Source organism: Notamacropus eugenii, chromosome 5 (assembly GCF_028372415.1).
Source record: "Notamacropus eugenii isolate mMacEug1 chromosome 5, mMacEug1.pri_v2, whole genome shotgun sequence".
NCBI classification, from domain to species: domain Eukaryota; kingdom Metazoa; phylum Chordata; class Mammalia; order Diprotodontia; family Macropodidae; genus Notamacropus; species Notamacropus eugenii.
Window position 1 is genome coordinate 132,751,497 of NC_092876.1, and position 25,606 is coordinate 132,777,102.

Sequence of the window (25,606 nt, forward strand, 5' to 3'; positions counted from 1 at the left end):
TACCGTTCTCCAGACACGGTCAAAAGCAGAGGGAACCCTTGGAAAAGCTACGATCTTGGGCCCTGTAGACATAATGCCACAGGTGTTTACAAATAAGAGCTACTTTTGATGGTGTCAGAGAAGTCTGTTGGAAGTTTACTTTTGGAGTTTCCCTTCAGCTTGATTTATCTTCAAGTATCTCAGTGATCTCCTTTTATTTCTCCAGACCGCATGCATCTGTTACAGTGTTCATTTAAAGATTCAAGAAGATTGCTAAGATTTTATGTTTGTCTTAGCCCAGATTAATTGTCCATAGACTTATGTAATTAAATGTTACCCTCATGTTTTGAAAAAAAAAAAGAGCTTTAAAAAAATCTTCCAAATACCACTGTGTTCTTAGGATTCTATTTTCAGAGATTCCTAGGATTTATCATCAAAGATACATTAGAGATCATAGTCCAACTCCTCTCATTTTCCAGATGAGAAAGAGGGGAAATGATTTGCCAAAAGTCACATTGGTAATAAGTAGCAAAGGCAGAATTGGAACTAGATTTTAGTGGAATATAAGCTCCTTTAGAGTAGGAATTGTCTCACTTTTGTATTTGTTTTCTCAGGCTGTAGTAGTATGCCAGGGATATAGTGGGTGCTTAATGAACAAATACTTGTTAATTTATTAGTCTGATTCCAAGTTTCCATTATTTGGCCATGTTATATTTCATTTTGTCTTAAGTAAACTTTGATTCATCAATATCTCATAGTTTAAAATATCCAAATTTAGTTAAAAAAATGCTTATCTGTCTAGATTTTGTTTTTAAAGAAACATAGCAACTTATCTTTGATGTAAGGAAGTAAGGTCTCTTTCTCTTCAACTACTTAGTTTATCTGTTGACTTGTTCTACAGTAATTTTGAACAAAGTTGGCTGACTTTGATCGAATGGGTTACCCTAAAAGAGTATCCTAAAATTCAAGTCATATCTTATATTTGGTAGGTGGGTAAATGTTTTCAATAATTGAATACATGAATCAAAAAACATTTATTGAATGCTTCTTAAATGCTGGGGATCCTGTTTTTAAAGAGCTTACATTGTTATAATAGAAGATAACACATATAGAGGAGTGACAACAAGGAAGGGAGTTTTCTCCTGGGAAATTGGAAAAGGGAAGAAGGAAAAGGAAGCACACAGGGTTGATAGATGGTGAAGAGGGCCAGTCTGATGAGAAGTATGAAGTCTGGTCCATTATCTAGGTCCAGCCAATATGAATAACAAGGTAACATTCAGTTACCTACCAATCTATGGGGTTGGACCTTAGAGCAGCAGCACCAAAGATGAGTGGGTTGATTTCTCCAGTGATAAGGGATGTGTAGATTGTGGAAAACCTAGGAATGGAGATATAGGTCTCAGGTCTAGTTTAAATATGCTGGTAAAAGAGGAGAGGAGTAGGTTGGTAGAGGCAAGCACATGATACAATGGCTTGGTTGAGTGACTAGAAGTCTTGAGAGTGGAGTATATCTTCAGTTATTACACTGAGGAAGGGTGACTGCTCACCAAACGACTATTTAGACATTTTCTACTTCAGACTTTATTTTATTTGAAAGCCAGTGTGATGTGCTAGGAAGAGTTTGGGTTTAGGTGTCAAGGACAAACCCATCAGTGTTCTGAGCCAGTTTTGCTTTGCAGGACTACTGTGAGGGAAACACTTGGTAAATCTTAAGACACTGCATAAGCACGAGCAGTTGCTACATAAAAACTGCCACCCAGGTAGCATGGGGTCTAAGTTATATTGTACTACAACACAGACATTAGCGAAGCACCTTGCCGAATGTATACCTTAAAAGCTGCAAGATCAAAATCAATCTTGTCCCTTACTCTTTCTTTGCTGTCTATAACTCTTATTCTTTCTAATAGTGACCCCCAAAATTAAAACTTCAAGATGAGCTGACCTTGTTTTATATATTTCAGACACCGTTCAGTTCAATAAAGCAACAATTGTGCTTAGCCATTGAGTGTTATCATTTCAGTAATCAAAAGCTTCAGATTGTACAGTATATAAATTAGGAGCCTAATTAGCGATGTCTGCTTAAGAGGAAGGGTAATTCCTCATTTGGGAGAGATGACTAAAATTTTAACTAATATTTGAAGTAATGGTAATAATAGCTAGCATTCCTAGAGTGCTTTAAGGTTTACAAAGCACTTTGTATGTGTTATCTCATTTGATCCTCATAAGAACCCTGTGAGGTGGGCAGTATTACCTCCGCTTTGCGGATAAGGAAACTGAAGTTGTAACTTGAGGGATAATATTTCAGCTAAATTCCAGTGTTCTGTAATACCCTGTATTTTAGTTTTTAATCCAAACAATTTTTTTCCTTTCTAAGAGGTTAGCCCAGCACAATGGAAAAAGAGCCAGGAGACTGGTCCCATCACTTCCAAGCTAGTTATTTCCCTTCTCTGAGACTCAGTTTCCTCCTTTGTAAAAGGGGCACAATTCTTGCACTACCTCCCCCATAGGATTTTTGTGAATAAAATGCTTTATAAACTTTAAAATGCTGTAGAAGTGTAAGTTAGTAGTAGTAATATTCACCAAAGTTTATTTCTATAAAATGAAAGCCTTAGCACCCTCTCTCTTAAAAAAAGCAATAACTAGATACTTCAATATTCATTTCCTTTGAATTACTCATCCAATATCAAGAATTAGAATTGTTTCTAACTGGAAGAATTTGAGTAGGAATTACATGACCTAAATTTAATACTCACCTCTAACATTCATTCCCAATGTGACCATGGGACTTGCCTTTTCTGGAGCTCAGCAACTTCATTTATAAAATTGGGGTCCTTCTCACAAAGTAGAATAGACTGCTATTGAATATTGAGACTTCTGTCCTTGGAGATCTTTGTGAGAATCCCAGATAGTAATGTTTTGGGAATTTTGTGAAAGTACCATAAATTTAGAGGTGGAAGAAACTAGAGTTTACATTTGGCCCAACTCCCTCAAATTTTAGATGAGGAAACTAAGGCACAGAGACATTAAATGACTTATCAAGGCTCACCCAGCTAGTAAATTGCAGTCAGTACTCTAACCTGGATCATCTGAATCTAATTCCACTGCTTCTGACAACATTTTCCTTCTCAGAAGATTACTTTCCTCAACTAAGGATTAGACTAGGTGACTGACTTCTGATGGTCCCTTTCTTGTAGCTCTTTGATTCTCTGGTTCTGCCATTTGTTTTGAACCCATTTGCATAAGAACACCTATCTGGTACAACTTTTTCTTTCCTCAAATTTCATCTTTTCAAAATAAACACAGTGAAGAAAAATATTTTTGATAGAATGATGAGTTCACAGAAAAACATAAATGTGGTATATAGAGTGAAAGACTGATAATAGTCTAACTTCCTGGATTCAAATGCTGTGTTCAGTATGGGTGGGTGAATAGCAAAAGGGAATCCTGGGTTTCTGATTGACAAAATTTCCTTCCGAAGTCCAGAGGCATAAAAATTCCAGAAAAAATTTATCTTTTCAGCTTTTTTTTTCTGTTGCCTTAAAGGGGTATTATCTATTATTTCATTTAATGGACCTAACAAAACATTTTCACCTTAAATGAAGGTAAACATTCATAAATCTCTAGTATCTAAAGAGTCTTATTTAAGGGAGGAAAAATAGCACAATTTCACATTTACGTAATGCTTTATGGTTTTAAGGCTGTTTCCTTAAACTAGCCCTTTGGGGTAGGTAGTTAACATTTTACAAATTGGGAAACTGAGTCTAGACTTGAGGTAAAAGGTTTTGTCTGAGCTGGACTTTTTGCTTTTGCTGTGTCATCTCGCGTGAGTACCAATAGCATGCAGGCCTTGCTTCTACAGAGCCTTTTACACTTTGGATTTGCTGAAGCTCAGGCTACTTGTGTGAGCACAAACTTGGTATATCTCTGTTAGGCTGGGAGTCTTGGAAAGGTCTCTGGCCAACGTAAGTGGGGACTAGTCTTCCTCTCTCACCTGGATAAGTATCAAGCACATAATCACTTCTTCCATTTATTCGAAGTGATAATATCATTAGGGATATGGAAATACATTTTTCATTAAAGTTGAGCCATTTTTGGTAGGATTATGAATAATCCCTTTTTAAGTATATGTGACTCTAATATGAAATAGCAGTTCTTTTATTTCCTTTACTTACATGAAATTCCAAGTTTAGTCAATGAAGATGTGGAATTTTCCAGAGACCATCCTCAATTCTGGGCTCCTCTCCCATTTTCAGATAAAATCTGGTTCCTTTGACCATCCAGGCACTGTAGAAAACCTCCCGCCAATTTATCCTTGCACTGGTCTTCCCTGTGGCCTAACCAGTATGAAGTGATCCCTCTGGGTATCTAGAAACTGTATCCAGCTGAGCTGCAAGTTCCCTTCTCCCTGGGGCTGTCTTCCTTCTCTCTCCCTTTTATTTCTATTAATTTGATAGCTGAATGCCAAGGAACACCTCATCTCCCTCCCCAACTTAGTCCAGTCAGGGATTTTGGTGAAGAAAAGTAAATGTAAGTAAAAGAATTAACAAAAGCATCAAATAAGCACTGCATTTCAGTTGAGCCATAGTCTCCCACCTTATTGCCACCGTGGCCCTGGTCTCACCTTTGACATTCTCTGAATCTGGGTTAGTAGTTTTTATTCCCACATAGCTTTGTATATACATTTGCCCCTTACTCACCACAAGACCCATTTCTGTAGGGATGAGAAATCAGAGATAAGCTCAGCTTACTGGTGCTAGTCTGGATTTGATTGTAGTCTTTGTCATAGTTAATTGCCCAGTTGCAGTATATGTTTTTTGTAGGCACAGTGGCAACCCCCAAACCATGACCCTAGACCAACCCAGACTTGTATGAACACTCCACACACAGTAGAACAAAGGTATGGGGTGGGGACAGAAGCTAAATGACTACTTCGAGCATTTCCTTTTTGGGAGAATGTTCTGTCAAGAGCACTTGCTTTTTGGCACCTTGAATCATATGCCTCTGCTTCCAGTGGGACCCTGTGCTCTCTATTCTATTAGTTTTTGAGAATTGTTAAGGCCTTTTTAGGTCAGCTCAACACCTTTACCTAAAAAGATATGCAGGCACAGCGCACAGGCTATACCAACGCAGTCACTATAGCACAGTCAGGCAGGAAACCCTGAGTAATCTGAAGCAGTAGTAGCATTGCGGAATCTCAAACACATCAGCCCAGGTTGTCAGTCCAGTGGAACTGAGCAACAAAGAGAACTGCAGAACCCCAGGTAATTACAGCAGCTGCTCCTGAGACTGTCAGCCCACAGATTAAATGTCTGTAAGTCAACTACTTGAACTTCCGGGAGCCAAGATGGCAGAGTGGTGGGTAAATGTTCTACCCCTCACCTTGTTGACCTTGAAAAATCCCAAGAATATTTCCCCAGGAAAAGTCCTGGAGCAGTGGGATCAGCCAAAGGGGTAAACAGTCTCTTAGCCTGTGAGGCTAGAAAAATCACAAAGGGGTTGCCTCTTGATGTGGTTGAAAGGCACCAGTGCAGGACCAGAGCTGTCTCAGACAGTCCCACCTCAGCAAACCAGGAGGAGATCCTGAGCCCCAGAGGGATGGAGCCCACAATTCTCAATACCAGGACCCCAGGTATGCCTCAGCATAGCTAAGGGAATAGGGAAGACACTACTGCAAACACTAGTTCAACAGCCACTGAGCCTGCCTGTGCTCAGGAGAGGAGACCTCCTGTGACCAGACCACCCTTCCCCCATACTTAATGCAGTTAGCTTCAGAGTAACTCTGGGGAAACTCAAAAAGATGTCACCTGGCTTCTGCTTTGGCACATCAGCCAGATCAGCACCACATAAGCTACAGCATTCCAGCTTCTAGCTAAAAGAACCAGAAGCCACAATACACAAAGCCTCAAGTTCTAAGCACAAGAATGGTGGGACAGAGCTCCCTGTGCCCCCGAAGAAGAGATCCACTTTAAAAGCCAGTAAAAGTACGATCATCATGAGTAAGAAGCAAACCAGAAAATATTGGACCATAGAATCTTTCAATGGGGACAAGTACCAAAACACCAAATTCAGAGAGGACAGCATTGAGACTGTACTCCCATCAGAAACTTCAGAAGGGAATATGAACTAGTCTCAAACCCAAAGAGCATTCTTGGAAGAGCACAAAAAGGATGTTTAAAGCCAAATTAGGGAAGTAGAAGAAAAACTGACCAATGATTTCAAAAATATGAAAAAAGAAATTACAGAAGAATTTAAAAGGAAAATTGGACTAATGGAAAAGGAAGTACAAAAACTAACTAGAGATAATAACTCCTTAAAAGGAACAATTGGGGCAGACCAGATGAGTGGAACAATTGGGGCAGACCAACGCGATGAGTGCAGATTAGCATGGAGCAGTAGGGACAGGACCCAGAATAGGATTCAGGGCACCACTGACAGGAGTTCCTAGATTCCTTAACCCATGAATGCCACAGACAGCTTCAGAGGTCCGTGGGACAGCTCTTTCATCCAGGAGAGGGGAGCGTGGTCTGGACCTCTTGCAGTAGACACTACAGTGCCAGCTGCCATTTTTGGAGCCCTCCACCCAGAGCCCTTGGGGGAATGGAAGGGCTGATCCAATCTCAGACCTGAGTGGCAGCCCTGAGAGACTTCCACCTAAAGCCCCTGGGGGAATTGAGCCACTGATCTGATTCTCAACCCTGAGCTCCACCCAGGGGTGAGGAGGAGTACTGGAGGTGGAGCTGGTGGAGGCTCTGGAGAGGGAATTTAATTGTAGATTCTGGGCAGAAAAGTTTTTGGTTGCTCCCAGACCAGTGTGCTGGTAAGGAGAAGAGTAAACACCTCTCCCTTGATTGTGCCACCTTGGAGGAACTAAGAATATACAGGTCCCCAGAATATACCTTCCTCTTGACAAAGGACTCAAAAGTCAAGTAACTGGCTGAGAAAATGCTCGAAAAAGAGAGAAAAAATAAGACTATAGAAGGTTACTTTCTGGGTGAACAGGTATTTTCTTCCATCCTTTTGGATGAGGAAGAACAAAGCATAACATAAAACATCAGAGGAAGTCAAGGCTTCTGCATCCAAAACCTTCAAAATAAATATGCAGTGATCTCAGGCCATGGAAGAGCCCAAAAAGAATTTTGAAAATCAAGTAAGAGAGGTGGAGGAAAAATTGGGAAGATAAATAGAGTGATACAAGAAAATCATGAAAAGCAAGTCAACAGCTTGCTAAAGGAGATCCAAAAAAATGCTGAAGAAAATAACACCTTTAAAAATAGGCTAACTTAATTGGCAAAAGAGGTCCAAAAAGCCAGTGAGGAGAAGAATGCTTTAAAAAGTAGAATTAGCTAAATGGAAAAGGAGGTTCAAAAGCTCACTGAAGAAAATAGTTTTTTAAAAATTAGAATGAAACTGATGGAAGCTAATGACTTTATGAGAAACCAAGAAATTACAAAACAAAACCAAAAGAATGAAAAAGTAGAAGATAATGTGAAAAGGAACAATTGGACAGATGGAAAAGGGGATGCAAAAGTTACCTGAAGAAAGCAATTTGATAAAAATTAGAATTGGGCAAATGGAAGCTAATGACTCTATGAGACATCAAGAATCAGTCAAACAATCTAAAGAATGAAAAGATAGAAGAAAATGTAAAATATCTCATTGGAAAAACAACTGACCTGGAAAATGGATCCAGGAGAGAAAATCTAAGAATTATTGGTCTACCAGAAAGCCATGATGAAAAAAAGCCTGGACAATATCTCCCAAAAAATCAAGGAAAACTGCCCAGAAGTCCTAGATCTAGAGGGCAAAATAGTCATTGAAAGAATCCACCATTCACCTCTTGAAAGGGATCCCAAACTAAAAACACTAAGAAATATCATTGCCAAATTCCAGAACTATCAAGTGAAGGAGAAAATACTGCAGGCAGCCAGAAAGAAACAATTCAAATATCGGGGAGTGTGTCGGGATCACACAGGACCTTGCAGCTTCTATGTTAAAAGATCGGAGGAATTAGAATATGATATTCTGGAAGGCAAAGGAGCTGGGACTACAACCAAGGAACCAACCTAGCAAAATTGAGCATAGTATTTTAGGCAAAGAGATGGACATTCAATGAAATAAGGGATTTCCAGGCCTTCCTCATGAAAAAGCCAGAACTAAGTAGAAAATTCGATCTTGGAATTCAAGTCTCAAGAGAGGCATAAAAAGGTAAACAAGGGGAAAAAAAACTTGTTATTCAATATAGGCAAGCTGTTTACATCCCTGTAAGGGAAGATGATACTTCTTCATCTTGAGAATTGTGTATTTATTATGAAATGCAAAAGGGATATACATAGATAGAGGGAGTGAGTATAAAGTAAATGATGTGATGATAAAAATGTGATTTAAGGGTGTGAAGGGATTGTAATGGGAGATGTAAAAAGGAACAGGAAGAAAAAGGTAAATTACATCACAGGAAGAGGTGAAAAAACATTACAGTAGAGGGAAAGAGGGGAGGGAGATGAGCATTGTTTGAGATTTGCTCTCATCTGGCTTGATTCAAGGAGGGAACAACAAACTCAGTGAAGTATAGAAATCTAATTAGCTCTGTAGGTAGTAGAAGGGGAAAGGGGAAAAAAAAGGGAGGGAAGAAGTAGTAAGGGAAAAAGGGAGTAAAAGGGAGGACAGCTAAAAGAAGGGAGGGAAGACTGAGGGAGGCAGGGGTGAAAAATTAAAACTTTATTGTGGAGGAGAAGGGAGAACTAAAAGCATAAACAGGGAGAAAGAGGAGGGAGGGAAAGACACAGACAGTAATCATAACTGTGAATGTGAATGGAATGAACTTTCCCTTAAAATAGATACGGATAGCAGAATGGATTAAAAAATTATAATCCAACAATATGTTGTTTACAGGAAACACATTTCAAATGGGAGATACACACAGGTAAAGGTAAAAGGTTGGAGCAGAATATATTGTGCTTCAGCTGATGTAAAAAAAGCAGGGATAGCAGTCCTAATCTCAGATAAAGCAAAAGCAGAAATAGATAAGGAGAAAGAGATAAGGAAGGTAACTATATCCTGCTAAAAGGCACCATAGACAATGAAGCAATATCATTACTAAACATATAACTCCAAGTGGAATAGCATCCAAATTCTTAGAGGTGAAATTAAAGAAGTTACAGGAAGAAATAGAAAGCAAAACTGTACTAGTGGGGGACCTCAACCTCCTGCTCTCTGAACTTGATAAATCTAACCTCAAAATAAACAAGAAGGAAGTTAAGGAGGTGGATAAAACTCTGGATAAGGTAGATATGATAGATCTCTGGAGAAAATTGAATGGGGATAGAAAGGAATATACCTTTTTCTTAGTGGCATATGGCACATATGCAAAAAATGACCATGTACTAGAGCATTAAAGTCTCACGATCCAGTGCAGAAAGGCAGAGATAGTCAATGCATCCTTTTTGGATCATAATGCAATAAAAGTTAAATGTAATCAAAGGCCATGGAAATATAAACTAACAATTAATTGGAAAATAAACAACCTAATCCTAAAGAATGAGTGGGTTAAACAACAAATTATAGAAACAATCAACAACTTCATTCAAGAGAATGACAGTGATGAGACAACCTACCAAATCTTATGGGATACTGCAAAAACAGTTCTTGGGGGAAGTTTTATATCTTTGAATGCCTACATGAATAAAATAGAGAAAGAGGAGATCAATGCATTGGGTATGCAGCTGAAAAAGCTAGAAAAAGAACAAATTGAAAATGCCCAAGTAAATACCAAATTAAAAATACTGAAAACCAAAGGAGAGATTAATAAAATTGAAATTAAGAAAACTGTTGAACTAATAAATAAAACTGAGTTGATTTTGTGAAAAAACCAGTAAAATTGATTAACCTTTAGTCAGTTTGATAAAAAAAAAAAAAAAAAAAGAAAGAAAGAAGAAAATCAAGTTACCAGTATCAAAAGTGAAAAGGGCGAATTCACCTCCAATGAAATAGAATTTGAAACAATAATTAGAAATTACTTTGCCCAACTGTATACCCCTAAGTTTGACGATCTAAATGAGATGGATGAATATTTTTAAAAATGTTAATGGTCCACATTAACAGAAGAGGAAGTTGAATACTTAAATAGCCCAATCTCAGAAAAAGAAATTGAACAAGCCATCAGTGAACTCCCTAGGAAAAAATCTCCAGGGCCAGATAGATTTATAAGTGAATTCTGCCAAACTTTTAAAGACCAGTTAATTCCAGTACCGTATAGACTATTTGGGAAAATTGGTGAAGAAGGAATCCTACCAAGTTCTTTTTATGATACAAATATGATTCTGATACCTAACCCAGGAAGAGCCAAAACAGAGAAAGAAAATTATAGACCAATTTCTCTAATGAATATAGATGCAAAAATTTTAAATAAGATATTAGGAAAAAGAATACAGCAACTTATCACAAGAAGAATACATTGTGTTCAGATAGGATTTGTACCAGGAATGCAGGGCTGGTTCAGTATTAGGAAAACTATCAGTATTATTGATCAAATCAACAACAAAACTAACAGAAACCACATTATTATCTCAATAGATGCAGAAAAAACTTTTGACCAAATACAACACCCATTCCTATTGAAAACACTGGAGAGCATAGGAATAAATGGAACTTTCCATAAAATAATAAACAGTATCTACCCAAAACTATCAGTGAGCATTATATGCAATGAGGATAAGCTAGATGCATTTCCAATAAGATCAGGGCTGAAACAAGGATGTCCGTTATCACCACTGTTATTCAGTATGGTACTAGAAATGTTAGCTTTAGCATAAGAGAAGAAAAAGAAATTGAAGGAATTAGAATAAGCAAAGAAGAAACTAAGTTATCACTCTTTGCAGATGAAATGATGATATACTTAGAGAATCCCAGAGAATCAAGTAAAAATCTACTTGAAATAATAAATAACTTTGGGAAAGTTGTAGGTTACAAAATAAACCCACACAAATCATCTGTATTTCTATATAATACTAACAAAACCCAACAGCAAAAGATAGAAAGAAAAATCTCATTTAAAGCTGTGGTAGACACTATAAAATATCTGGGAGTCTACCTGCCAAAACAAACCCAGAGACTATATGAACACAGTTATAAAACACTTATTGCAGTAAGTTAGATCTCAGTAAGTGGAAAAACATCAGTTGCTTGTGGGTAGGCCGAGCTAATATAATAAAAATGACAATTCTACCTAACTTAATTTATTTATTCAGTGCCATACCAATCAAACTACCAGATAATCATTTTCTAGTGCTAGAAAAAATAATATCAGAATTCATCTGGAAGAACAAAAGGTCCAGAATGAAAAAGAAATGCTAGGGAAGGTGGCCTAGCCCTGCCAGATATCAAATTGTGTTATAAAGCAGTAATCATCAAGACCACTTGGTACTGGCTAAGAAATAGAGGGGTAGATCAGTAGAATAGGTTAGGTACTCAAGACACAGTAGTCAATGACTATAGCAGTCTACTGTTTGATAAACCCAAGGACCTCAGCTTCTGGGATAAGAACTTACTGTTTGACAAAAACTCCTGGGAAAACTGGATAACGGTGTGGTGGAAACTGGGCATAGACCAGTGCCTGACACCATACACAAGAATAAAATTCAAATGGATACATGATCTAGGTATAAAGACTGATACTATAAACAAATTAGGGGATGAAAGGCATAGTGTATTTGTCAGATTTATGGAAAATGGGGAAATTTTTGACCAAACAAGAGATAGAGAATAGTATGAAGTACAAATGATTACATTAAATTGAAAAGGTTTTGCACAAAGCCAATGCAACCAAGATTAGAAGGGAAGCAGAAAACTGGGAAAGAATTTCTGCAAGTAGTGTTTGTGATAAAGCCCTCATTTTTTTCCTCTTTTTCCTTTTTTTATTTTTTTATTTTATATATATATATATATATATATATATAATGTGTGTGTGTATGTATATATATATTATTTTTAGCACATTATATAACAGATAAAGCAATTGAGACTTTTGGTCAGGTGATACATCTTTTTAAAGCATTTACAGTATGGACCATAAAAGAATTTTTTTTTTAAACATTAATCAACTGAGACACAGATAATATTTATGTTGCTAACTTCACAAGCTCTTGACCTAGTTGTCTCCACAGTATTACTAAGAATTAAAGGACCCTAACTTAATGTTGTTGGTCTAAAGTCCTGTGCCTAATAGCTTAAATTTAGACAACCTCGGATGTTCCCTTATCCATAATCTATAATTGAATAGCTCTGGTATTAAGCTTACAAACCTTTTGACTATAGGAAATTGCCACCAATAGTAAGGACATTGCAGGGATACAATATCTCCCCAACTTCATGTCAGTTCCAGGCAGGATTAGATTATCCACTTGCATTCAGTCAGGCTTAAAGTCTACCAGATGTCACTAGGGAAATTGAGTCAGGAGACTCCCACCTCAGCCCGTGCTGAACAGCTGTTCTCCCACCCTTCCCTTGACATCACCTATGCAGTTCATACCAGCATCTCATCAACTTACTGGCATCATGTATTGGAGGCTCAGATTGAAAGGCCTCATTTCTAAAATATGTAGAGAACTGAGTCAAATGTACAAGAATACAAATCATTCCCCAATTGAGAAGTGATCCACGGATATGAACAGGTAGTTTTCAGAGGAAGAAATTAAAGCTATCTATGGTCATATGAAAAAATGCTCTAAATCACTATTGATTAGAAGGAGGCAAATTAAAACAACTCTGAAGTACCACATTACACCTATCAGATTGCTTAACATGACAAACAAGAAGATGGTAAATGTTGTAGAAGATGTGGGAGAGTTGGAACACTAATTCATTGTTGGTGGAGCTGTGAGCTGATCTAACCATTCCTGAGAGTAATTTGGAATTATGCTCAAAGGGCTACAAAAATGTGCATACCCTTTGACCCAGCAATATCACTTCTGGGACTGTATCCCAAAGAGATCATAGAAATGGCAAAGGGTCCCACATGTACAAAAATATTTATAGCAGCCCTTTTTTGTGGTGGCCCAAAACTGGAAATCAAGGGAGATGCCCATCAACTGGGCAATGGCTTAACAAGTTGTGGTATATGAATGTAATGGAATATTATTATGCTATAAGAAATGATGAACAGGAAGACTTCAGAGAGGGCTGGAAGAACTTATATGAACTGAAGCTGAGTGAAAGGAGCAGAAACAGGAGAACTTTGTACACAGCACCAACTACAGTGTGAGAGGAATTTTTCTGGTAGACTTAGTCCTTTATAGAAATTCAAGGATCTAAAATGTTCCCAATGGAGTCTTGAAGCAAAATGCCTTCCACATCCAGAGAAAGAACTATGGAGTTGGATTGCAGAATGAAGCAGACCATTTTCTGTTGTGTTTTGTTTTGTTTTATGGTTTCTCCCATTCATTTCAATTCTTCTGTGTAACATGGCTAAGGTGAAAATGTATTTAATAGGAATGTATATGTAGAACCTATATAAAATTGTATGCTGTCTCAGGGAGGGAAGAGGAAGGGAAGGGGGGAGAGAGGCAAAAAAAATCTAAGATATATGGAAGTTGACTTAGAACACTGAAAACAAATAAAATAATTTAATTAAAAAAAAAGAAAAAGTATTTAATAGGAATGTGTGTGTAGAACCTATATGAGATTGCATGCCATCTCAGGGAGGGAGTGGAAAGGGAGGAGGAAAGGAGGGGAAGGAGGGGAAAATATCTAAGATATTTGGAAATGATTGTAGAACACTGAAAACAATTAAAATAATTTAAAAAAAAGAAATTCCGAATTGTTCAACGTAGTTCATCAGAAATGATGAATAAAATCACCTTAATTTAAAAAAAAGAGAGAGATTCAATCTAATCTAGACCTACTCTGCAGGCACCCTTGAAGGACGCCAAGCCATCCCTTTGGGTGATTGTTTTCCCCCTCTCCTTTCTCAACAGAATTCACTTAGTGGATTAGAAGCTTCATGCGGCTGGAATCAGATAGTAATGGAGATTTTTCTCACTCCTAGCATCTACCTCAGTGCTCTGCACACACTTCTTCACACATGTGGCTAAGTTGAACATAACTGAATTTTTTTCTGTTTTCAGAAGGTTAGTCCTGATTGTGCTTCTCAGAAGGTTCTGGCTCCCAGCCGGAGGTGTAGTAGTTCTTCATTCAGTCACAGACCTGAAGCATCAGTTTCCAGTGTGTCCAGTTAAACTCTCACACTGTCCTAGTATACTGTGGTTTCAAAATGATAAATTATCATGTTCAAATTCTTTCTTAAAACCCCAATTTATAGGCTTATGATATGTTAATATCAGACAAAGAAATGTAGAAATGTGTTTCCTTGTACAAAATACACAGGAAAGAGCAGAAGAGGGCACAAATAAAAGTGTTAGTACTACTGGATTAAATTTTATATATCTCATACTTATGTTTTAAAACACTAACTAAATATGATTCAGGTTTTTTATACAGTCCCCTATTATGTAGTTTTCATCCACAGTAGAAGTTGGCCTTTTATACTACTTAGCGTTTAAAGATTTACCAAATCCTTTGCATACATTGCCATTTCATCCTCACAGTAGATTGATAACATGAGTGTTATTGTCTGCATTTTAGAGATGAGGAAACTGAGGGTGTAGAAGAATGTTATGACCAAAGTACTTTTTAAAGTATAAAATGTTGACACATAGCAGCAGCTAGCATCTTCTCTCTGAGGTTATCTTCCACTTTACTCTATGTACCTGGGGTGTATATTATGTTTGCAAGTATCTCCCCCATTAGAATGTTTTTGTTGTTGTTTTTGTGTGGGTTTTTTGGAGGCAATGGGGGAATTAAGTAACTTACCCAGGGCCACACAGCTAGTAAAGGTCTGACATCACATTTGAACTCAGGTGCTCCTGGTGTAAAAGCAAGCACGCCACATACACAGGAGGGCCTGCTGTCACAGGTTCTTTGATCTGGTTTTCTAAAAAGAAAGTCAACTTTTGAGGAGTCAAAATCACTTTAACCAAGCACATGTGTCATTCACTTAGTTCAGGAGAAAAAGTCAGCACCCTGAACTTCAGAGAAGTCAAGATCAACAGAGAGTGCTTCCAGCTGCCTGACATGAGCAACACATACATCACAGATCAACAGACAGATAACTGTCTGACCATACATACATACAGACATAGTTACCAAAGAGAGGAAACACCAATATCTGGGTTTTCAACGCTGGGGGCCTGCTTAGCTACTTCCCAGATTATCATCTGGCACGCAGAGCTTCTTCCAAAAACTAAGCCCGAAAGTAAAACCACACTTCAGAGTACTTATACATTTTTCGGAGCCTGAGGGCACCACAGCCCTTGAGAACCAGTGTCTCATTAGAAAATTAACAAAAGGTATGGGCCTTCCTGCAAATCTTCCTTAATCAAACTCCCCTTAATGGGCAGACCCATTAATGAATGGGGAAGATCTCATTAAGAAGCAAAATTATATTAACAATAAGCAAAAATGCATTATCAATGCACCTGACTCCCAGATTGGTGCTTCTCCCTTTGGAATGTCATCTTCAGGGTAGGGACCATGTTTTTCACCTGCCTTTGTATGCCTAGTGCTTAGCTCGCTATCTAGTAAATAGTAAGTGCTTGATAAATGCTTGTTGACTTACTATTATTAAGTGAATTGCTCAAGGTCACACAAAAACTTGTGAAAAATAAGGTAGAATAGTCATATTTTCTGACTTGAAATCCAGTTTTTCTTTTCCCTGAATTATAACTGCCTCTTTTTGATAACTAGTTCTCTCTCTATGTTTTTTTAATTTTGAGCTTCTCATTTCAGTGTTGAATAAGAAACCTGACACTTTACTTAATAGAATCATAGGTATTTAGAAGTTCTAGATCTTGAAATCAAGAAAACTGAATTTGAACCATAACTTTAAGACCTCCTTTTAAAGTGCTATAAAAATATTAACTGGCCTGCCTCATTTTATCCTCAATGAAATGGAGATAGTCTTTACAGTATCTTGTAGAGGGCATATGAAAAAATATTTCAAAAACTCAAAAATGAGATATAAATGTATTGTTACATTAATTAGCAGTAGCATATTCTAATAGAGCAACAGGTTTGTAATCTGGAAAACTCTTAATTTGTATCTTATTTCTAACATTTCCTAGCTGTGAGACTATGGATACTTACCCTTTCTGACTCCTGTTAAACTTACCTTGTGGAGCTGTTATGAGATCCAAAGAGTATAATGTGTGCAAAGTGTTTCATAAACCTTAAAGCAAATGTGAATGTCAGCTGTCATTATTATTATTAGTATTTGATCCAATGCCCTCATTTTGTTCATGGGGAAAATGAAGCCCATAGAGAAATGACTTTCCCAAGGTCACACAGCTCCTAAGGGATAGGCCCAGTTCTTCTGACTGACTTGGTCTAGTTCTCTTTGTGACCTAGCACTGCTTCCCTTTCTGCTGTACATCCATCTCTCATCCTTTCTATCATGTACTATTCATTTTCACTCCCTCCTTACCTTGTGTCATTCTCAGTGCTGCTTTTCCTTGTCTGCCCATCTCAGTTTGTCAGTAACATTTTTTATATTTTGTCTTGGATCATTAGAGAGCATGCCAAGCAGATATTGAGATAGACAGAGCATGTTCTAAGTACTACCTAGTGCTCCCTCATATTGTGCTTGGGCAAGAAGGCTGTGGTTGGCGGAAGGGCAGTGCTATTTAGTCACTAATAGCTGATAGCCTTGTAAAGAGCAACTTTGTTCTCGCGATATGCTTGGAAACCAGATTGCAGTGTTGTGAGAAATGAGTGAATAGTAAGAAAGTGGAAACAATAAATACAGATAGCACTTTCTAGTTGTTAAACTATGAAAGGGAGAAAGATATAAGAGGATACCTTTAAGGGATGGCAGGGTCAAGGGAAGGTGTTTATTGCTGTTATTTAGAGAACAAGGGACACCTGGAACTCTTAGTAGGTAGCAGAAGGAGTCAAGAGTTAATAGATAAAGAAAAATTATTTAGAGCTGGAAAGGACCTAGAATATCATTTATATATAATTTAATTATATATTATATATATATATTTTTAATTTATTAAATTATAAAATAAATTATTTATTATATAAAATATAATTTGTTAATTTCTGAGATGAGGAAACTGAAGCCTAGATAGTAAATAATAGAGCCAGAATTTGAACTTGGACCTTGTAGCAGCTCCAGGACCTTGTTGTTTACGCTATGGTATGTTTTCTCTCTTTGCTCTTGCATTTTATACTACTCTTTGATATATTTTTTTAAAGGTCAAAACTTTATTACTGCTTTGTAAGTAGAATATGATCTGACTCTTGGTTTTTTCCCTCCCTGTTGGCTTTTTGTATATCTGTACTATCATTTTTCCTCCCTCAAATGTGCCACCTTAAAGTTCTGTATTGAAATTTGTCTTTTTATGGATTATTTCTCCAGTATATTGATGAACAGTATTAAAAGTTACTCATCTTCAAGATATTTATAGTCCTACTGAAGTATCTTCTGCAAAGGTATTTAAAGCCCCTCACAATTATAGTCCAACCTATCTTTCCAAACTTATTAAACATTATTTACCTTGACAGTCTACCAACTACCTACACTTAGAGTTCCTCCCATCTGCTCTATCTCCTTTATCCATGACTTTGCACAGTGTCTCCTTTCCCTGGAGTGTGCATCCCTCTTCTCCTCCACCTCTTAAAAAAATCTAGCTTCCTTCAAAGCCCACTTCGAGTGTCACTTTCTACATAAGATATTCCCTGATTTGCATTTATTCTCTTTTTACTTATTTATGCACTTGTTTTCTCCTTACGGTAGAAATGAAAGCTTTTTGTGAGTAGAGATTGTTTCATTCTTTGTATCACCAGCACACAGCACAGTGCTAGCACACACTAGGCTTGTAATTCTGGATGGTTGATTGATCTAGATTTTGTATCTTTACCAGTGTGGACATGTAACTAGCACTATTTATAACATGTTTGCTAAGTTGACATGTATATGTGTCAGCTCCCCCATCTAGACTGGCGGTCAGGGACAAATTGCATTTCTCTCCAAGTACCTAATTTCTCAAACTACATATAGTAAGCACTTATGAATTTGTTGTTGAATTAAATTGACTAAAAGCCAGGAAATGCTTGAAACATGCATTATATAAGTGCTTTTGTTAACACAACTCAGCATAGGATTTCCTTTAAAGGAATAGCTTTGTCTTCTCCACAGAATAGATGTTTAAATATCTATTTAAAAGAGCATTGGACTAATTCAGCAAATATTTATTTAGCCTCTGTTATGTGCAGTGGCCAGTCTTTAGTGCTGAGGGATAAAAAGATGTCCATGACATAGGTCCACCTTCCCATGGAAGTGGGAGGAGGGGACTCACTTAGGTTATGGGGTGACAAGCATATAAATAAATATGAAACAAAGGAAAGCAAGAAAACTCTAAGGTAGAGGTCAAGGCAGAGTATTATGAGAAATTTGAGGAGGACAAGATCACTTTCATCTTCAGGCAGGGAGCAAGGAGGGCTTCAGAGAAAAGCTAGACCTTAAAGGCAGGACTTCAACAGATGGAGATATTTGGGGGAAGGTAGATCCAATTCTAGGCCAATGAAGAGGGTGGTAGAAGACCACCTCAACTACAGTCCAAGATGCTGTCAACCTTCACCTCAGTGTAATTATACTTTTTAGACTCAGTTTAGCTGTCCTCTTGCCCTTATTCATCCACATCATGCTATCAGTGATAGTGTCTCTCATCAGTAGTTAGCTTTTTTCTAACTGTAGAGTGCTTGGAAAATGGGTCTGGAATTAACATTTAGTGGCCACGAGGAATTATCACGATGGCACTTTTATTAGGGCTGGGAATAGTAGGCGGTTTCATGATATACAAATCAATCAGTTCTTTATTAAGTACCTAAGTGCTGGCCACTACAGGAGGCTTCAGGCTTACAAAGACAAAAAGGAAAAGTCCCGGGTTTAAAAGGGCTTTTATACTATTAAGGAAGACAACATATACATATACAAGTGTATACAAATGTAACACCAATAGCCTCTCCCAAACAGTTACAGATATTTGTTGCTGTATCTTTAGGAGATTTTGGAATTGTGAACAATGGTTGTTAACAGCTTATTCCTTTAAGAGGAGGCGGGAAATGTGTGTATGTGTTTTAACTTTGATCTTTCAGGAGTTTGTGAAGAAATAAAAACTTTTAAACAAAACCTTTAAAGATTTTGGGTTTTATGTTCCTCACCTCCTGCCAGAGGGGGAATGAATTTAAAATACAGTAAAAGATACACATTTTCAGACATGGTCAATGTAGGAATTTGTTTTTGCTAGACTATTCATCTGTATATCCTGGGCTTTTCCCTAATTTCCCCCTCTAATTTGCTCTATGGGGAGGGGTGAATGAGGTGGTGAGAGCGATAGATTAATTAAAAAAAAATTTGTTTCCAATAGATTCTCTCTGTAAGGAGGAGGGGGAGACATATAGAAGCAAATTTAAGTGATCTAAAAATTAAACTTATCAATAAAAGTTGTTTTTAAAAGACAAAAATAAAAAGTTTGAGTTTTAACTAATCTGTGAAGAGTTTGAGAAAGGAAGGTCAGAAATAGGCATTAGGCTATGGTAAATATCTGTTTAAAAGGAACTGCATTTGAATTTAGAATCCATTGATGCGAGAGATAAACATATAAATAAGGAGAGTAAGATAGTAAGGTAGAGGTGAAAGACCACTTTCTCCTTTGGGCATGGAGCTGGGAAGGCTTCATAGAGGAACCAGACCTTGAAGGAGGGACTTTAACAGGTAGAAATATTTCTTGGGAGTGATCCCATTCTGGGAATGGGGGAAAAATTGAGCAGATGTTATTTTTCATTTATAAATTGGTAGATTATGCTTTTTGAAAAGGCTCTAAATGCCCAGTAAGAAGACAGCACCATAGTTTGTTTTAATAGTAGAGAACACTTGGTAGTGAATTACTATCTAGGAAGGGAAGAGAAGGCTGATTTACACAGGAGAGCTCTTTTGTTTATAAACCCGTCTTGGTAACTTCTGTAGAGGGGAAGGATCCATATAAATAAATGCAATTTTCCTGATGAGACAGACTTTTATAGAATCTATTTAAAGGATTGAATTGTCAGCAAATTCACTTTACCCTGTGCTTCTTGTATGAAACAAATTAATTAATGAAATGAAGGAATGACTAGTCCCTAGAGAGTGTTCAACCAGGATATGGATATGAAGATGAGGCTCATTCAGCCTGGAGTCTGTGAGACTTCCACATAGACTGAAATCCTCAAGCTGATACCTGAACTGCCAGCCTGCCTGCCCACCTGCCTGCCCATCTTGAGATCTTAGGGTCTGCTCTTTCACTGCTTACATGTTGTGACAGATATCCCAGTCTGTGACACTTTGGAATTCCTGGCAGGCATCCTGAAGTTGAGCAAATATTTATTGTTATTACTGTATATGTGTGTGGTATTTGTGCATTGTCTTTCTTGTTAGAATGAATGCTTCTTGAGAGTAAGAACTGTTTTTGCATTTTAACCTTTCTTTATATTCTCAGTGCTTAGCACAGGGCCTGGAACATGGTAGTAAATGCTTCTTAATAGACTATTATATACGATATCTTGCTTGCTTCCCGGGGGGGGGGGGGGGGGGGAGGGGGAGGGGCGGGAGACGACCCACATCCTGCCTGTAAGGAGCTTATCAGATTTATGACATTTACACAAATGATTAAAATCAACGCAAAATGTGATGGAACAGAAGAGATTGTTAGATCAGGTGCTCCCAAAAAATTCAGGAAAAAAGGGGAATATTTCTAGTTGGGAGGATGAAGAATCAATAAAGGCTTCATGGAGTTGGATGGTTTTCAGCACAGCTGGCACATATGGAAGGCTTCCCTTTAATATAGGAATATAGGCTGGGATGTCAGCCTATAGGCAGCATTTCTCTTTTCCCTTTGTGTATGTATTTTGGCCAGAAGATTTCCCCACTGGTTTCACACCACCATTATCCCTTTGTCTTGTGACTCTCCCCTCTCCAGTTCATCTACACAACTGCCCAGATGGTTTTTCTACAGCGCCAATGTGATCATGTCACTTCCTTGGTCAATATGAAGTCCAGTCCTTTTACACTTTGAATTAAATAGAGACTCCTCTCTTTAGCATTTATTTAAAGTCCTTACAGTTTGTCTTTAATTTATCTTCTCTAGCTTTGTTATACTTCATTCTGCTTCATGGTCTAGCTGTGGTCCATCCAAAATAGTCTTCTTGCCATTGCTTACATGTAACATTTCATATCCTGTCTCCATACCTTTACATTGCCTGCCCTTCCCTACCTCCATTTCTTAGAATCCCTTTTTACTGTGTATTTCCTTCTACATGTATATGTTGTCTCTCTGATGAAATGTAAGCTCCTTGAGGCAGGGTCTGTGTGTTATTTTTGTCTTTGTATGCTTAGTCCCCAGCACATTGCTCGGCATAGTAGACACGTAATAATGCTTGCTGACTATTGAATGATTTCAGATTGATTCATATAAAAGAAACAATTACATAATAAAGATATATGAAAAGATAACATAATTTATACTTAAAGGGTGATATTATTAACAGATTAGATGTGCATGGAAAAAATTATCTTTCAGATCTATGGATAACAGAAGAATTTATGACCAAACAAGAGATAGAAAGGATCACAGGAGATAAAATGGATAATTTTTGTTCTATTAAATAAAAAAGTTATTGCACAAACAAAACCCACTCAGCTAAGACTGGGAGGAAAGCAGAAAGCCAGGAAACAGTTTTTACAGCAGTTGTTCCTGATAAAGACCACATTTCTCAATATATATTGAGAACTAATTCAAATTTATAAAAATACAAATCATTCTTCCATTTGGTAAATAAAGGATATGAATAGGCAGTTTTCAAAAGAAATCAAAGCTATCAACAACCACATGAAAAAATGCTCCAAATCACTAATAATTAGAGAAATGCAAATTAAAACAACTCTCAGGTACTACTTCATTCCTATCAGATTGGCTAACATGACAGAAAAAGAAAATGATAAATTCTACAGGGGATGTGGAAAAATTGGGGCATAAAGGTGCTGTTGGTGGAGTTGTGAACTGGTCTGATGATCACTCTGGAGAGTAATTTGAAACTATAGCTAAAGGGCTATAATGTTGTGCCTGTACTTTGACCTAGCAATACCACTACTAGTTCTGTACCTCAAACAGATTAAAGAAAAAGGAAAAGGACTCAATAATGTACAAAATAGTTTAGCAGTTTTTTTTTTTTCTGTTGGCAAAAATTTAGAAAATGAGTGTGCTCATTAGTTGGGAGATGGCTGAACATGTTGTGGTATATGATTATGATGGCATACTCTTTTGCTGTAAGAAATTATGAAGGGGATGGTTTCAGAAAAACCTGGGACTCCTTTTGACCTGATTCAAAGTGAAGTAAGCAGAACCAGGAGATCATTGCACACAGCAATATTGTAATGACAGTCAGTTGTGAAAGACTTAGCTCCTCTGATCAATACAATGATTTTTCACAGTTTTGCCCAGTGAACTGAAATTCCTTACCCCCAGTTTTCTGCTTTCCTTCTAATTTTGGCTGCACTGGTGTTGTTTGCACAAAACCTTTTTAATGTTATGTAATCAAAATTATCCATTTTGCTTACTGTGATCTTCTCTATTTCTTGTTTGGTCATAAATTTTGCTCTCCATCTCCAGAGAGAGAACTAATGAACTCTGAATGCAGATTGAAGCATATGTATTAAAAAATAAAAATATAATATTATAGGATTTAGAGTCTGAAGTAATCTTAAATAGTTTCTTGTCCAGACCTTTTTATAGAAAGGGAAAGTAAGGTTCAGAGTCTTCCCTAAATATATGCAGATAGCAAGTGTCATAGATGTTGTTCAAACCTCTAGACCTTCTGACTACATATACCACTTTCTTTCTACTACACCAGTCTTCCTTATAAATTTGTATACATATATATGTATAGAATTTTCTTTTTATTTACAAATTAGGTTTTTGGCAAGTGGTGGAGGATGAAGAGAAACTACATAAAAAGCAAGGTATAGGAATAACTAGTAGACTGGGAGAGCAGTACACATGGAGTTGAAAGATAGATAGAGGTCCTAACCCTGAATCTTCTGTTTACTGGTTGTGTGGCCAGCAGAAAGTCATTTAATGACTTGGAGCCCCAGGTGATTCATCTATAAAATGAAGGACTTGAATTAGAGAATGAGTAAGGACTCATCTATTTCTAATATTCTGTAGTTCTGAAAAAAGATAGAGGACATCACAGAATTAGTTGAGTTTTTTTGAGAGATGGAATTGGGGGTGAATAAAAAACTATGAGTAATCATTTGAACTTAGGTTTCCTGCCTCTAGGTTCAGTGTTCTTTATTCTGTAAATGCACTGGCTTTTAACTATGAGAAATTGAGCCCCCTTTATTTTAAAAATGAGTACTCTTAAGTCTTAGAGAGGTCACATGATTTTTCAAAGTTTACACAGTTTTAAAATAGATTATGACTATGAGTCTAGATCCTCTGACCCCAGGACCAGTGATCTTTCTCCTATGCCACCCCTTTCCTTTTTGTCCAGCCTAAATTATTAATGTTTTTCCTTAGGCATCTAATTGAGAACTGGAGTACAAGGTAAAAGTGAGAAGATAAGAAGAGACAAGGAAGGAGACAGAGGAATAGAGAGAGGGAGGGACAAAGATCGTCACAGAGGGAGGAAGACTGAACAGCTGAAGTACTTGCTGCCATTCTTCTTTTCTTGCCTCTAACTGGCATTGTAGGCATCTAAAAAGGAACAAGATCCCATGGTTGTTGATCTCTTGCCAGCTCTAGTGTAGTGTCTGTTGGTTATTGGCAGCTCTCATCTTCTTCCACTTGTTAGAGTAGAGAACAGAGGCATTCTTCTTTAAGGAAGACCAGTATTGACTACTGTGGAAAGACCCCTGTACCAGGAGCTGGGAGATTTGGGCTTGACTCCCAGCTTTGTCCCTAACTAGCTCAGAGACCTTGGCCAAATCACTTCACCTCTGGACCCAGTTTCCTTATCTATAAATGAGGAGATTTGACTAGGGTAATCTCTTAGGTCCTTTCCATCCCTAAAAATCAAGGAATATAGGTATATGCTAAAGATTTGCTGGGGTTGTAGGTTATATTTAGGCTGTTCAGAAGACCAAAGCAAAGACACTAGTGTGGTTTCACAGCTCTGACTTGGAGGCACCGTGCCCAGAGAAAGCTCATTTTGTTTGAAGTTGACTGCTAAAATACTGATTATTTCACATTCTCTTTTGCAGTGTGTGGACCAGTTGACAAAGATCCAAACTGAATTACAAGAGACAGTGAAAGATTTAGCTAAAGGCAAAAAGAAGTACTTTGAGACAGAACAGATGGCTCACGCAGTCCGAGAAAAAGCTGACATTGAGGCTAAGTATGTGTTTCTGAAAAACTTGTGCAAATCCATGTCATTGTTGAAGGTTTTGTTGCCTACTTTTTACTGTGAGATAGAGATTTGCTTTTCTGTTTCAATAGTTATCTTGGAGTTTTATAATGCCCTTTTCTTTGGAACTGACATTCTTCAAATGGGTAATATGCAAGAGATATTTACTAAGGCATCTCCTTACTTGAAATAGATTATTGAAAACATTCAGAGGAAAAGTGGCAGAGTATATAATCAGGGCTGACCTTAGTCAGGAAGACCCAAATTCAAGTCCTGGCACTGACATATACTGGCTGCCTTACAATGGATATAGGTCATTTAATCTCTAGTTAAATTGTCTCTAGTCAATATTTTAGTTACTACAAAGTTCTTGATCTACATAAATAGAGGGAGTTTTCACACTGGGAACTCCCCTTACCAGTGAAATTCCAGGTCTATATTCACCCGACCCCACCAAATTATTATGTTTCAACAAGTCATATACAGTCATCCCTTGATATTCATGAGTTTTGCATTCATGGCTTTTGTTATTCATGGGTTGTCCATTGATAATTTAAAAAGATTTTTGGAGATTTGTGGCATACTGAGTTAAATCACAATGTGTGTTTGTAGAGAGATCTAAAAAATATTAGTCAGTCATAAATGCATAAATACTGCATATCATTATCATTATTGTTATCACTTACTACCATAAATATACCTACATAAATTTATTATAAATAGTTAAATTTTGTTAAAAAGTTTCAGTGTGCTGAACAACTATAGCCTACATACCCTCTTTGGAACCACCTCCTCTTTGTCTCTCTACCACCTAGATTCAGTCGTGTGCCTTTCTTCCACAGTAATCATTGTATCTTGTGCTTTTCACAGGAAAAGGAAATCTGAAGCAGTTGCTGTAGCTACAGTATGGCTGCAAAGACTCCACATATTGTGTGAGATGCTAATCTCTCTCACATAGAAACTACAACTTTTTTATGGGTGCAGTGTGTTATTTTTCTTGTTTTGTGTGTTAAATTAATATGATCAAAATTATTAAAAAATAAGGTTTAGAATGAGGCTTAGAATTATTTGCAGTTTTTCACATTTTGGGGGTCCTGTGCTACTAACCCCACAAATGTGGAGGGATGACTGTATT

General features: G+C 37.3%; 1 protein-coding gene across 1 annotated transcript in view; it reads left to right on the top strand.

Moving 5' to 3' along the window:
• Window positions 1-25,606, top strand: part of FCHSD2 (FCH and double SH3 domains 2) — a 346,602-nt gene that overhangs the window by 151,502 nt on the left and 169,494 nt on the right. Inside the window, exon 6 of the mRNA XM_072610940.1 lies at window positions 24,329-24,462. Within this exon, the coding sequence (XP_072467041.1) occupies window positions 24,329-24,462 (134 nt within the window). The remainder of the gene's footprint in view (window positions 1-24,328; window positions 24,463-25,606) is intronic.